The 16,408-nt window shown below is 40.1% G+C and overlaps 1 protein-coding gene across 1 annotated transcript in view; it reads right to left on the bottom strand.

Annotated features, from left to right (window-relative positions):
- Nucleotides 1-16,408, bottom strand: part of PIK3AP1 (phosphoinositide-3-kinase adaptor protein 1) — a 79,932-nt gene that overhangs the window by 7,690 nt on the left and 55,834 nt on the right. Inside the window, exons 7-12 of the mRNA XM_075288145.1 lie at nt 13,678-13,874; nt 11,918-12,104; nt 8,527-8,616; nt 7,621-7,809; nt 4,073-4,132; nt 1,110-1,315 (exon numbers count right to left, since the gene is read on the bottom strand). Coding sequence (XP_075144246.1) covers nt 1,110-1,315; nt 4,073-4,132; nt 7,621-7,809; nt 8,527-8,616; nt 11,918-12,104; nt 13,678-13,874 — 929 coding nt within the window. The remainder of the gene's footprint in view (nt 1-1,109; nt 1,316-4,072; nt 4,133-7,620; nt 7,810-8,526; nt 8,617-11,917; nt 12,105-13,677; nt 13,875-16,408) is intronic.

Genomic DNA, 16,408 nt, shown 5'->3' on the forward strand with positions numbered 1-16,408 from the left:
GACAAGTAGACATAAAGCATTGGCAACAGCATAAACAAGGCCACAAGCTTTGGAAAAGAAAACCTGTAAATGGTAAGTTAGCTTTTTCTTTTGTTTCGATTATTTTCAACCTTTTTATTTATATTTATCACTGACAGCATACATAATATACCGTATTTTTCGGACTATAAGACGCACTTTTTTTCCCCAAAATTTGGGGGGAAAAGAAGGGTGCGTCTTATAGTCTGAATGTGGCGCCTGGCATCCGCTGTAATAGAGAGGCGGAAGCCGGCAAGGGATAGACGCCGGGGCCTGAGACATCGCTGCGCTCCTCTGCCCTGCATGAAGCCAGCAGCGGCGATGCTATTCCGCTCCTCCCCCCGCTGGCTTCAGGCAGGGCAGAGGAGCGATGTCTCAGGCCCCGGCACCTGTGCCAGCGTCTATCCCTCACCAGCATCCGCCTCTCTAGTACAGCGGATGCCGGGTCAGTATCGGTGGCCCCTTCTCCCCCGGGGCCGGTCCCCACCGGCCCCGTACCTCTGAAGTTGCAGAGCCTAATGAGGCTCCCAGGCCTGTCACGGCTATATTAGTATTGCGGCTGGTCTCTATGACCAGCCGTAATACTAATAGACAGAATGTCCCATAGACGGCAATACAGTTGTATTGCCGTCTATGGGACTTGCAATCAAGTGACCGCAGGTTCAAGCCCCTGGGGGGGAATAAAATAGTAAAAAAAAAAAAAAGCTTTAAAAATATATAATAAAAATATGAAATAAATAAAAGTTCTAAATCACCTCCTGTTTTTTTTTTTCAATACAAGGTGATCTAAGAAATAGACATTCCCCAAAATGGTATAACTAAAAAGCACATCTGGCCCCGCAAAAAAAAACACTCTATGCATCCCCGTACAGCTGCAGGGTCACCTGTCAATGTGGCCTTTCAGCTGTTGCAAAACTACAACTCCCATATATTAAATGTTTTACCAGTTTTTGCTTCAAATTTTTTTTTCCCTATTTTCCTCCTCTAAAACCTAGGTGCGTCTTATAGTCCAGTGCGTCTTATAGTCCGAAAAATTTCCTGTCCCAAATACTTGATCTAGGTCTCCTATATGTTTAATGGATACTACTTGCCTGCTGGTATCTCAATGAATCCGATCTTTTCTTCTGATTCAGCTGCCATTCCTTGAACTGCAGTACAGCTTCATCTACACTGATCATTCCTAGTTTAACCCTTTCTTGTAATGTGATTAGTTCTCGCTGGCCTGGGGTTTTCATGCCAACAAAAGGGTCATAGATACTTGACTGCTGCCGCTGTCTTGTCAGATTGCCAGTCGCTCCTTGAAATAGAGAACACAGTTAAGGACTATTATGAAGAGATTAATATTTTATAGCTTAACAATTTTAGCCAGTTGGAATAGCAATTTGCACCGTCCAGTTGCACAATAATAAATCAGACGTTTTGTAGGAGGGTGGGGTGGATGAGGTTGGGGGTCCCCTGTTTTCAATAAGGAAAAAGCAGCCTTTATTCCAGCAGACCTGCCAGATCAATATATGACATGGCCACCCACTGATTTAATGGGTTTTGCTTAGTACTACAGTTTCAAGTATTGATTGCAAAAAAACTCCAGAGTATGTTGGTTAAGGCTGATACTTTGTCTCACCAAAGACAAGGAATTCTGGATATGATCTGAATTGTAAAGGTATGCAAGTGAATTGTCCTAGGAGCAAAAAGGAAAACTAAGCAGAATATGTTGGCACTATATAAATAACAATTATTATTTTTACTATCATTATTATTACTAAAGCAAAGCTTCCCCCAGTAATAACATTTGCAAAGTATTTTAGCATCCAGACCTGAGATAGCCAATAGAATACACTTCCAAATGTATGAACAATAAAAAAAAATAAGCATGACCTAAAGGAATACGGTGGTACCATCTCTGAACTCAATGAAAATATCACAGTAAAAGCCCTACAAATATCACTACTATAATAACATCCAAAACCTATCCCAGCATAGTGCTAAGTTGGGATACAGCATTTTGGATGCTATTATAACATTATATTATTGTTCTCAGTGGTGCTGTGATGAATAAGAGTTTTAATTTCACCCCATTTGATGCTATTTGTTTTGTTACTTTTTGGTGAGACGTTTGGGATAGTATTTGGTGGGAAGGATGGGCTAAATAGCTTTCGAATGACACGAGGCGTTTTTCTAGATGGTATAAAACCAGAGATATAGCCATTTAAGTGACCATCCCCCTTTGGCATTTGTTTTTTTTTTTATATACTGGTAGTAGAGGTTAGTTATGGGATGGATCTTACAGCTCTAAGGTCTCTTGCATACAGCAGTGCCATGAATAACAAGCGCACGGAAGCCATTATTCACATGGTAGTCACATGGGTGAAACTCTGTCATGTAAATGCAAGGTAAGACTACTAGAGATGAGCGAGTACTGTTCGGATCAGCCGATCCGAACAGCAACCACGCATTGAAATGAATGGAAGCACCTGGTACTTCCGCTTTGACGCCGGCCGCTTAACCCCCCGCGTGCCGGCTATGTCCATTCATTTCAATGCGTGCGTGCTGTTTGGATCGGCTGATCCGAACAGTACTTGCTCATCTCTACAGACTACATTTACATGAACATAGTTTTCAGCCATGTGATTGACATTTTATTAATGGCTGTCACACAACTGCATTAAAATCCATTTATGTGAATGTTGTTATCCACATAACCGATTTTTCAGCAGTCCATTTTGACAGTTACACAAAAATGAGAAAACCTTACTAATCCCCAATTATCTGACTCTTGCCAAGGTTGCATTTGTACTTTTTTGCAGTAATTTTTTTTATTAAGAAAAATAGTCATAGTCATAGACAGTAAGATCATTTCCACTGGCCTCATTATTAGCATCTTGATAATAATAGTCTTCATCTGGGGGGGGCTTGTCATCAAGGTTAAAGGGGCTCTATCACTGGGAAAAGTCATTTTTAACTAATCACATCCTTGCATAGGGGGCGTTCACACTACCGTCTGTGTCCGACAGGTAGTGTCCGCTCCTAGTGTCTGCTCAAAATTTGGCACGGACATTAGGAGCGGACACTAGCTGTGTCCGTGACACTTGTCATTTATTTAAATGGACATCGGGTGCGTTCTTTTGCACTCCATGCCCTTCCTTCAGTGTCTGCATGTAAAGATGTCCGACTTTTCAAGCGGACAGAAAAACCCGATATGTAGGGTTTTTCTGTCCGCTTGAAAAATCAGATATCAATTAAATTTTTTTCCCAGAGTTGTTGTAATGATGGGATAGTAGGTCTTAGGCAGTGCAGACTGCAGAGTTTATTTACTGTGCAGGACAGCTGTGCCAGCCTGTTCCTTTTGTTTCTTGTAATGGAAAGGTGCACTTTTTGTCATTCATGGCTGATTGTTCCAGAGGTATCGGGTAAGTCAGATTTTCTCTTTCAGTGACTGAGGTTTCTGCCACTGGCATTCAAATTTCTTTTTTTAAAATCCTTTGATGGTTTGGTTAAACTAGGGTGCGTGACATATGGCAGTGAGGACTTTGGTGCACCAGAGAGCAATGACATCAAAAGCAGAAGACACATATTTGTTGTATTGCCGCACTAGGTGGTTAGGGTCTAAAGTTGTGTCAGACTGCCAGTGGAGGCTGAAGTTGTTCCACATTTCTTGGGAAGGTGATCCTTTAAGGATTCTGTAAATCTTGGTACTTTACATCACCTGATGGAGGCCAGTATACATCAAAATATCTTTTTATTGTGCAGAAATTCATAGTAGGGGATTTTCTAGGCTGAGGTACCCTGCAAATAAGACATATTGCACGGTATATGTTTTCTTTCTGAGTATTGAATTCTATGGGTAACGTATTCTGGATATATACATGTAGCAAAAGACTTCAGTGTAATTTGAATAAAGCCTTAGTTACCACGCTACTTTGTTATTAAATTAAGGAACTAGCTATAATTTTGAGTTCTGTTTTTTGTAAATGCATAGGTTACTAATTCCAAGTCTGTATATCATCTCTGGGATTTACAAGCATAATAAATCATTCTTATTCACAAATACACTTACCTTTCAAAGAGTTTGAAGACTCCACATAAACGTTCTCTTTCCTTGTTGTCTTTGTAACAACTAGAATAGACAAAACATTTTTTGAGTAATTACCTTGGCTCAAATAATGTGTGTTTTTCCCCTGACACATCCCATATCCAAAGTTCTCAGTGCTCCATGTGATTAAAGTGGTGGTGCACATGCTTGGTACCTGCTGCATTCACTTCTATGGGACTACTGGAGTACTATAAAAGTGAATGCATCGGTGGCCACACATGCACCAGTGGAGTATTCAGGGGAACTTTAATCCCCATTCTCGTGATTACTGTTGGTTCCAATGGTAAGATCCCCAGAAATCAGGCATCTATCCCCTATCTTGTCAATTGGCGATACATGTCAATAATGGGAAAACCCCTTTAAAGGAACATATTAGGAAAACATACACTGCAAAAGGGCTGAATAGCATCAGTGACTGCTCAGCTATCAGTTTTACAAGTGGTGGTTTACTTTTGGACTTTGTGAATCTTGTTTTGGCCAGACTTATAGTCATGGTAGATCATGATCTATAAGCCTGTGAGCTCCTTACATGACGTGGCGACAACTACAATATAATACACAGCACAGATCTAGCGGTTTTGTGTTGTTCTTTGTAGGTCAAATAAACCCTTCTTTTTATCAGAACCGAGACTTTACGTGGTTTGATAGCAGTTAACAAGCGGAGATAAAAACATGCAGGATACAGCATATCAGAAAGTAACATGAAGCACACAGGACTCATTGACATGAGCTAGTGGGTATCCCCGCTGTTCTCACAGGTGGCACTGCCAGCTACACTCATACCCTAGGCCTCCAACTCCTGTGTTGCAATGGCTGCTTCCCAGCACAATGCAGACGAGACCAACCCAACCAAGGTTCTGCCTTCACACAAGGTAAAGAAGGCTCATCGCAACATACACTTACATACAACATACAGTTACCTATGTACTTACTTACCATTCACACTTACATACACTTTACATAATCAATAGTTCACAGCACAACCAGGAAAACAATAGCCAAATGTATACTAGTCAGAACCAACACTGTTTCTAGAGAGATGGTATCCGGTCTTGGACTAGAGCTGAACTACGTATGGACATTTCAGATCCCCACCTAGAGTTGCTGTCTAAGGAGGTTAACCCCTCTTACCCTGTTACAAGCCTATCAAGGTATATTGCTTATAGCCACATTAGCTCCAAATACACTGTAGTTGTATAAGCTGAGTTCTGTACTAATAGGATTATTCTTGTATAATTGCCTGTTCTTGTCAGTGAACCTATCAGTGCTGTGTGTGTTCATCTTTATCCCGAGCGAAGAGATTTACCAGTGAATAGAAGGTATTAAATCCGAATGACTTTTTCTGCTTTTACTGTTTGCAGAGTAAAAGGCAAATAGAACTGACAGTACTGGCTTTAAATGAGGAAGTGTATGACGATAGGCTTTCACTATGGCTAACCTAACCTATGCTTTTCATAAGGCATAGGGAACTACTTTTTCATAGACTTATTTTTGTTATGTAATTTATAGCGTATATAGAATTAATAGAAATATAACAAAATGTAGAATGGGCCCCACCTCACAATAAAATCTCTATTGGGACCCCTATCTACCTTGAGCCATTTTGTGACTGCCATCTCTGCACCCCCTGTAGCTGTCCCCCTGAGCAGCACCACTCACCTGTTTCCATAAGTCCTGCCCTGGTGGTTGGGACTTATGGCCAGTTATTCCCATCTCAGCATTGATTTACCAAGATGGTAATAATCCTTTGAATTTAGTCTACCACATCCAAAAAAATTGCTTCTGAACTACTTATATGCGGTTGCAGGAGTGGTTCCTAGCATAGCAAGTTTACTTTTTTTTATGTCAAAGTGCAGTTCTGCTGCCTAGAAAATCAACTTTTTTATCTATATGCTTCTGAGCTGTTTGGTGCTTCTGGAACCACCCCTGGTAGAGTACCTGTCTTCCTGTGGTTGTTGTCTACCTCCATCTGCTAACAAAGATTGGCAGGGATGATGTGCCAGCAACCACAAGCCAAAACAGGTGCTCCGGCAGACCCTAACTGCTCCCACAACAAGCATATAAGAGATATAAAAGCAATTATGGTGGTGTAGACGCCCTTTAAAATACCTCTATGCAGTGAGTTGAGCCGGCAGTGACAGCTGCAGGAAAACCCCTTTTCTGTGTGGATAAGTAGGAAAAGAAGGTCTTTGTTGCTCTCCTCCCTTCTACCGCAGGCCCCATAACAGGTTTATTGTTTGCTTTCATGGAAGGTACTCTGCTGTATAGTGAGTATCATCTTAAAGGGGTACCTCATCGAGGTCCAACATGCCCATATTATCTTTTATCCTCTATAACTGTCTAATAGATCAGTGCTACAGAACGATGCATTTGCCATCCTAATAGATAGTCATATGTTTCACAGTACAGCACCGTGCACTCTAGCTATTATTGGCTGAAAACGTAATGGATCTGGAGGGCTAGATCTTGGAAGAGAAGGGATATATGAGGTGGGTTAAATAAAAAAAAAAAAAAAGAATGTTAAGAAACCCCTTTAAAAAAGTGGAAAAACACTTCTGCAGGGATCAAACATGCCAATGACATATAGGGAGTTTCAAGGGAATCTTCAATATACTTAAAAGATCTGAATGTAGGGACCTCATTGTTCCTTGTTCCTGCCCATTTTATGGAGTCACTTGACATATTGGGAAAGGCTGGAGATGCCAACTCAATCAAACAATGGCTGCAGCGGTGACCTACCACACGTAGTGACTGGCTGATATCTGACATTAGCACACATGTCTCCTGTGTGCATTAGACACCAGGAAGAGGAAAGTAACAGGGACCCAGGCAGTGTCAGATGCAGAGCAATGGGGATTGATGACTATTCTTTTGAGTAGTAGAGGTGAGTATCCTTTTTTTTTTTTATTTTAGGACCCTGCTTAGATCTTTTAAATACATTTAAGTTTACCTGGAAAACTTCTTTAAGCTTAAACACAACACCCAGCAAGCCACAGCCAAAAAGCGCTATGGGGAAAAACCGTGGCGGAAATACATTGCAGTTTTTCTTGCAGTGCTTTTCCGAGAAAGTCCACAGAGTTTTCCTGTGCAGACCTTCTGTTTCTATTATACCTGTACAGAAAACCTCCAGCATTTCCATAGGTATAAATGACATTTTGTGATTTGTGAATTGCAGCATTTTCACTGCAAATAATTTCTGCAATACGTGGGTAGGACTAGCCAGAATCCCATCAACTTTGAAGGCACTGTAAAATGTCGCGGTTTTTGCCACAACCTTTTGGCCAGGTTCCCTTTCAGGCTGGTTTACAATGGCCAGTCATGCCATGTTTTACATATTACCAAGCGTAACATTTGTAATATAATTGACCAGTGCAGTGAAGGAAGACCAAGTTATAAACCTATGAAATTAGTTTTATCCTTTATCTTCATTGATAAAAAATACAGTGTTAGTTACAGTGTTAGTGAATGTGTTAATAAAATAATATATTCTTAAAACTACAGCTTAAACTTACACTGTGCAATGTAAGGCTCTCTATCTGGTAGCTGCTCCGGTCTTGGGACAGGTACAGGAGGTCGACTCATTGCTGCTATTGAGTGTAGCATTCCTTCACAAACTGTGTCATAGAAGGATTCCCCTATGCATATGTCGTATACACCTTTTTCTTCAGCGTCGTCATCACAACTGTTTTCTGGAGGATAGGCTTAAAAATAAAAGTATTTGTGTATTTAGTAATGCAAATGTCATTCAGTAATGACGCAAAACCTGTTCTTCTTCCTCATATTTTCTAAGGTGGATTGACATGAAGGACAAGGGTTAGAATACTGAGGAGGCTAACCTGGAATCAAATAGGGGGTTATTCTTTAGGGAGAGTTTACCACCAGCAAAATGGCTCCTAAGGCTAATGCCCCATGTTGCGGAATTGCAGCTTTTTTGTGGCAAATTTTGTTGTGTGGACTGAGCAGAAGGTAGAAGTATAAGAACTTTATATATATATATATATATATATATATATATATATATATATATATCTCCCAATCCTCTTGTATTCCCATTCTTGGCTTTGGCTCAAAATACTGGAACAAAATTGGCAACAAAAAAAGCTGCATTTCCGCAACGTGCGGCGTTAGCCTAAAGCACATTTATGGAACCATTAGTCACATGTGTAAACCACCTCTGTCACCAGCCGCAAAAATGGCCTTCAAGGAAATGGTACATTTATGGATTGTCTAAAGGTATGATGGTACTCAGCTGGTTTGATATGGAGTTTCTTGGTGACAGATTCCCTTGAAGTCTCAGTGTTAGTGTAAGCGCAACTGATAATGTGCAGGGTGGTAACCTACAAACAGGACCTGGGAATAATGTTCATAAGAGTCCATATACTGAAAAAGCTAAATATGAAAACCTTTCTACAGCTTACCTAGGATTCTACGTAGCGCTGAGTCTTCCTCATGAGCAGATTGTGTTTGAGATGATAAAAAATCATCTTTAATTTGCATCATTTCAGAATCTGTAAGGATATAAAGTAACCCTTAACATAAAATGCACAAATACAACAATTTCACAGCTATTTGCTTAATTTTATCAACAGTTATTTTTAGCTGTGATGTGATATGTAGAGCCTTAGCCTTGATTTTAGCATATAGTGTTCATTGTATTATGCAATAATTGTTGCATAAATTAGCGATTTACTCTCATTAAAAAATTCCAAAAGCCAAAAAATACTAAATATCTTTTGCTTCGCACTGCTGCATTTTTTGGATAATCCCATTGTACAGCATGTGTAAAGCGTACATAGGAAACAGGCCCGGTTCACATCTGTGTTCGGGTCACTCTGTTCCACTATCCGAATGAAATATGCGCAAAGAAAAGTGCCGCAAGCAGCACTTTTCTCTCCTTATTTTTTATGCGGAAACCAAGTGGAAACCACACGGACCCCATTGTAGTCTATGAGGTCCGTGGGTTTCCTTAGGTAACTGCTTTTTTATGCAGATAGGTTTTTTCTGCAGATAAGTTTCCATTTGGGGGGTTCCTCAGGTGGACTCCCCGAACAGAAACCAGAACACAAATGTAAACCAGGCCTCAGTTCAGTTATATCATTTAGTTTTTTATCAGTCCAATCTGCTTGAGTCTAGATGGGGATAAAAACTTGTAGGGTTGCATGTACAGAGCACTGAAAAGACACTAGTAAATTCTTTGATAGGGCAATTTGTCTGTGTCATGGATGGAGATAAACCAACATTTATGGAGCATAGAGCAGCAGCACAAATACTTTGGCAATGTGCATTGTTTATGTCACAGAAGAAGAAACATTTTGAATAATATAAACCCCACAATTACACAATTTATGTATTTGGCAGAATTCTCTACAAGTGTCACAGATAAAAGAAAACTGAGCACTGACGGAAAAAAACAACCTGTCTTTGAAATCCATTGATAGACTGCAAGATTGGTTTGACAGGGCAATGGCAAAGAAATGGAAATTCTGAACCGTTCTGCAGGTTATTAGTGGAAAAGTCCAATAGTGGAAGACAAGTGGAGGTGATAGAAGGTGTAGGTATGTAGTAGGTTCATACCATGTATAAGCATAGTAGGCACATTCATAAATTGTACCATCCTTACATCTTTTATTGTACTATTACTGTCTTTCAAGTGCATAACAGGAATTACTACAAATATATAAGACTGACTCATTCAGAAAATTTGGCTTTGATTTACAGTTGTTATGGCAAATTGTTGTCAAGGTAGCAGTAGGCATAACTGTATCTCAAGCACAGATTCTGGCCTTGGACATCATTCCAATTTATTATATCAATTCCAATCTACAGACGTGGACCAAAATGCACTTTAATCAGATCCATGGTAAATATCACTAGTCATTTAACAAGTAGTAAGAACCTTGGGTATAAGGCACATGTAGTATTGCTTTACAATTACTGTATAGATTATCCAAGGATGATCAGCGATAGTGTTTGCTGCCTCCATGTAGAAAGTAACATGACCGTAGCACCCATATATAGCACCGAAATGATAATGTCATCCCAGAGCTGGGAGGGCCGCTGTTATATCATAGCCATTGTTTATCACAAACTAAGGATGTCAGGTTAGAGCCAATTTTTAGCAGTGTTTATTCTGACACAGCAGATGACCTATGGCTTTGTATCTTGCTGTGACGGGAAACAGAGGGTATGAACAGTGTTTGTTCCTGTTAGTCCTTTTTTTTTTTCTATTTAAACAGAAAAATATCTGCTCTGATGGTTTTGTTCCTGATATTTTTTTTTTTATTTTTTTTTTGTAAAACAAGCAGGAAATTGAACAAGCCATCTATGTACTCGTATACTTTACTTTAAAGGAGGTTTGTCACCATCTGTTACAGAAAGAAAGGGGATTTGTCAGTCATTTTTTATTAGTTTTTGTGATTTGTTAGGGGATTTCTTACTATAACACTTATTCCCTATGAGTGTCTGTCTGCTGGGATCTGAGTGCTGGACTCCCCTGGTAATCATGAAAACCAATGCAGAAGGGCACATGTACGACCATCAGGGCTCCATTCATTTATATGGGACTGATGTAAGGCTAAGGCCCCACGTTGCGGAAACACAGCTTATTTTGTTGTAGATATTGCTGTGTTTTTTTGAGCCAAAGGCAAGTATGGCTACAACAGGAATGGGAAATATATAAGATGTTCTTATACTTCTCCCTTCTGCTCAATCCACTCCTGGCTTTGGCTCAAAAAAACTGCAACAAAATCTGCATAAAAAAAAGCTGTGTTTCAGCAATGTGGGGCTTCAGCTTAAGGGCTGGTTTAGATCTGCGTTCGGTATTCCGTTCCCGGGAGTCCGCTTGGGGACCCCAAACAGAATACCGAGCGCGGTGAGCAATGAAAGTACACGGACCCCATTGACTTTAATGGGGTCCATGTGTTTTCCGCGAGGTGTCCGCATGAATCATGCAGAGAGGAAAGTAGTTATTTTAGTCACATTATAGTCTATGGGGGTCCGTGTGCTTTCATTGCTCACCACTTTTTAATGCGTTTGGTATTCCGTTCGGGTGGTCCCCAAGCAGACTCCCCGACTGGAATACTGAACGTAGATGTGAACCAGGCCATACAAGAGATCTATGTCAGTCTCAAAGAGATAAATGGAGTAGTCACTGTACATGTCTACTCTCTCTCCATGTACTCATCACTCACCACTTTTTAATGCGTTTGGTATTCCGTTCGGGTGGTCCCCAAGCAGACTCCCCGACTGGAATACTGAACGTAGATGTGAACCAGGCCATACAAGAGATCTATGTCAGTCTCAAAGAGATAAATGGAGTAGTCACTGTACATGTCTACTCTCTCTCCATGTACTCATCACTCACCACTTTTTAATGCGTTTGGTATTCCGTTCGGGTGGTCCCCAAGCAGACTCCCCGACTGGAATACTGAACGTAGATGTGAACCAGGCCATACAAGAGATCTATGTCAGTCTCAAAGAGATAAATGGAGTAGTCACTGTACATGTCTACTCTCTCTCCATGTACATGGGGCACTCAGGGACCTGTGCATAGGGGAGGAGTTATTTGTAGCAAAAAAAAGCACTAGTTCTTTCGCTGTGGATTTTCTTCCCTTACTATATCAATAGGGAAAACGCCAATATTTCGGCAGGTATAAATGACATGCTGTGAGTTTCAGCAAAAAATTGTTTAAAAATGCACACAAAAAACCCCACTTGGGTAAAGCAGTATCAGCGTCTTCTGGGACTATACAGTAGATAGTTTGCCTTAAACCTATATAAAGTACAGGGAACAATGTAATAAACACTTACATATTTCTTCAGTGTCATCTGGAATCCCTGCGCCTCTCATAGGTAGATATAAATCTGTATCAGGCTGTACTGTATATTTCATAAGGAGGTCAGTGGACAAGTTTGCCATTGGCTCATATATACGTTCATCTTCATTTTCGTGCATTAGTTCCTCCTTGATATGACTTCTCAACATGTCAGCAGTTTCCTTTTTTGCACAAAAAAATGAAAAATATAACATAATAACATAAAATACAATATCATCTTATAATGTTTTAAAATTATATTTACTTTCAATATCTATTTCGCTAAAATGTTTTCTGGTTAAAGGGGTTATCCAGTTTCAGTAAAATGAATGTTGTCATTCATTCTGCTTACTTCCAGTGGGTAAAAATCAGTCTGTGGTCAGGTCATGTGATATACAGTTCATGGTCATGTGATGGACACACAGGTGCATAGCTCGTTACAAGACAGAACTCTGACTACTGTGTTGTGACTGTAACGAGCTGTGCACCTGAGTGCTCATCACATGACCCTGGACTGTATATCACATGACCCTGGACTGTATATCACATGACCCTGGACTGTATATCACATGACCAAGGAATGAGTTTTATCCACTGGACGTAAACAAAGAATGACAGCAAGCAGAGATCTAGAGAACCGCAAGGAAGCAATACAAAAAGTATATTGTAAGACTGTATAACCTTTCATTATACAAACAATAAAATTTATTTTTTGAGACCCCTTTAATTTATACCATCTGTATGTCTAGAAAGAAATGAATTATATTTGGGTTTAAATATCTCTTTCTAAACTGTATATGAAAAAAAAATTAACCCCCAAAACTCCCCTTTAATAATGTAAGAAGTACGACATCTTAGTACATTTCTTTTGATTTCTCAGCAACTGATGTCAAATTGTGTCTTAGTTATTTCTAGAACATGCTGACAAAACAGGAGAATTTGCGAGAAGCTATCTGCTCTAATATAGCTTCTAATATCTATAAAAATCAGATATCATTACCAGACTTTGGGTATTACTCTAACTCCTGATTTGTTAATATATAGTAGTTTTTATGTTTGGGGGGGGGGGGGGGGGAGAATCCTTTAACCAGTTCAAGGCCCATTTTTGTTTTTTTCTTTCCTACATGTGTTTTTGAGGGCTAGAACATTTTTTCCATTGGGTTACCAATAGCTCTTCACTGTCAGAAAGTTGTTTCTGACAGTCTAGATGGGAACGCCAGCATATAAATACAGAGATACAGAGGCCACAAATTCGCATCATCACTCCATAATCTCAGCCTCCACTATGAGATCAGCCCTACAGGAGTGTAGTTTATTACAGAATGCATTATGCTTTAAAAAGTTCTCTTTTTATATGTTGGCTTCAGACTTTAATAATTGCCTGAAAGGCTGCAAATCTGCAGAACATATGCAAATTACACTGTACAAATTTAACATTAATATCTACATATAACATAGCAATATATATATATATATATATATATATATATATATATATATATATATATATATATTACTCATAGATTTGGAACCATTGCTTGTTTTATTAAATACTAAAACAGTGTCTACATGTTAAACAAGAATAAATTGAATTCATCTGACTCTTGCATAATAATGTCTCATCATTGCCAAGTTGTTAGAATCATATGGGATCCACCATCTGACTCAGCTAGACAGCGCTACATGATAGTTGACACTCTAAATGTAATTTTTATTAATTTCAGAACCTTATGCTCCCAATTGAAAGATACTCACCACATATTCGTCTATAAATTGCCGCAGGTCCATAAAGCCATATTTTTCTGCAATGTTGTTTGGGAAGTCCCCATCTTTATTAGCCACGCTGTAAGCTTGTAAAGCTCCAGGACACGTGAGAAGGAGAGCTGTTAATTTTTTCAACCCATATTTTGCAGAGAAGTGCAGAAGAGTTGGTAGTTCTTCATCACGTTGGTCTGAAAAAAACATAGGTTACATTTTGGTATACAAATCAAACACAAGATGGATCAGGGTTTGTAGTGGTTGCCGTGCAATACTGGGGCTACATGTTTTAATTCAACAACATTAGGATGGAGTTTGTATGTTCTCCCTAGGCTTTCATTCCACATTCTGGAAACCATGCCTAAAGGTTAATTTGTTTCCTATAAAATTTTTCTCTAGATTGTTAGCTCCATTGGTGACAGTACTGACATGAATGGTGACAATTCCTGTACCCTATATGAGCAATGAGAAATAATATAAATGGTATATTGTCAATAAAAATCTTATATTGTAATATTCCATGTTGGGCCAAAATATTCCACTGAAATATATGTATGAAAATGTAAAACTTCTGTTGGCTTCTTTCTACTAGAGGACAGTATATTATGGGAGCTAAGTTATAGGACTCTTAAGATTTGTGTACTGTGAGAAGGTGACAGGCAGAGGGCGGGAATCACAGTATATGCCTCCCAGGTTTCTTAGATACCTGTGGTGCAGTGCGGGTCTTGAGTAGGCCTCAGCCCAGGTGTGGGTCTTAGGCGTGTTACTGGGAGTGAGAGGAGGTGCCTGGGTCTGTCCTGAAATACTGAGAGTCTGGTGAGACCATACTGTGCCATTTTGTTTGTTCGTGTAGTTGGTAGTAAGCCACACATATAGTTAGCTTTTTACTGTTTAGTTAGTACTCGGACGAGCAGGGTTTTCTTTGACGTTTTGCCTGAAGTTAAGGCTGTATTTTATTTTGCTTATTCTGTACCTAAAGTGAAGGTTTATTTGTTTTGCTGTCTTTCCAAATAACACTGTTTGCACCAGACATTGTGTCCCTGTCTTTGACAGGTTGGGTTTGCACCATTGCTGCTACCAAGCTACCTTCCTCACAATACTTGCTTTGAAAATTCATGTTTGAATGCCTGTAAAATCCTAATGTTAAAATGAGCATTCTATGAGACCAGCTAAAGGACCGCTAGAGCTCATGAGTTCAGTATATTCATAAGCAAAAGTCAGTTTGTGCTGTGCCAAGTTTGATTTTAGTAACACTAGAAGCGGGGGTAGATTAAAAGGAGCATGCCATTTAGACAAGATGGTTGAAGATTGAGTGTAGCTCATGAATATACCAGCCTCATGAGCAGCTTATATTGACAAGTGCTGACAGATCCTCTTTAGGTTGCTCTGTATGTTATTACAGTCATTCAGACCACTTTATGTAATGTTATTCTGTAAACTGTTGGTAAAGCAGAAGTAATAAGCTTTAAGACTAAGTGCAACTATAAATATGTATAATTGTATAAAATCCTTTGTGTGGGTTAGCATATCATTCATTTCCATATCTCATATGTATGAATAAAATTTATCAGTTTTCTTTTTCTAACAGTGCATAAATATCATGCATATGAAACACCTCCATCTGCCATGTGCTCCATCCAGACATGAGCATCATAAATGTCATATTATTTCCATATTATAAATAGAGATGAGCGAACACTAAAATGTTCGAGGTTCGAAATTCGATTCGAACAGCCGCTCAATGTTCGTGTGTTCGAACGGGTTTCGAACCCCATTATAGTCTATGGGGAACAGATACTCGTTAAGGGGGAAACCCAAATCCGTGTCTGGAGGGTCACCAAGTCCACTATGACACCCCAGGAAATGATGCCAACACCTCTGGAATGACACTGGGACAGCAGGGGAAGCATGTCTGGGGGCATCTAACACACCAAAGACCCTCTATTACCCCAACATCACAGCCTAACAACTACACACTTTACACACTCAATACCACCTCTCTGACAGTAGGAAAACACCTTGAAACATGTGTATTTGGCACTTGCAGTGAGGAGAGCTTGTCACCAGCAGTGAATTTGACCCTTGTAGTAAGTTGAGGTTGGCACCAACATTTGTTTTGAAAATCAGGGTGGATTGAGCCTCTAACCAGCAGAGTTTGGGCAAATTCATGGTGGAGGGAGCCTCTAAACACCCCAGTTTGGGCAAATTCATGGTGGAGGGAGCCTCTAAAAACCCCAGTTTGGACCAATTCATGGTGGAGGGAGCCTCTAACCAGCCCAGTTTGGGCAAATTCATGGTGGAGGGAGCCTCTAACCAGCCCAGTTTGGGCAAATTCATGGTGGAGGGAGCCTCTAACCAGCCCAGTTTGGACCAATTCATGGTGGAGGGAGCCTCTAAACAGCCCAGTTTGGGCAAATTCATGGTGGAGGGAGCCTCTAAAAAAACCCAGTTTGGACCAATTCATGGTGGAGGGAGCCTCTAACCAGCCCAGTTTGGACCAATTAATGGTGGAGGGAGCCTCTAAACAGCCAAGTTTGGACCAATTCATGGTGGAGGGAGCCTCTAAAAACCCCAGTTTGGACCAATTCATGGTGGAGGGAGCCTCTAACCAGCCCAGTTTGGGCAAATTCATGGTGGAGGGAGCCTCTAAACAGCCCAGTTTGGGCAAATTCATGGTGGAGGGAGCCTCTAACCAGCCCAGTTTGGACCAATTAATGGTGGAGGGAGC

Source organism: Leptodactylus fuscus, chromosome 10, assembly GCF_031893055.1.
Source record: "Leptodactylus fuscus isolate aLepFus1 chromosome 10, aLepFus1.hap2, whole genome shotgun sequence".
Classification (NCBI taxonomy): Eukaryota; Metazoa; Chordata; class Amphibia; order Anura; family Leptodactylidae; genus Leptodactylus; species Leptodactylus fuscus.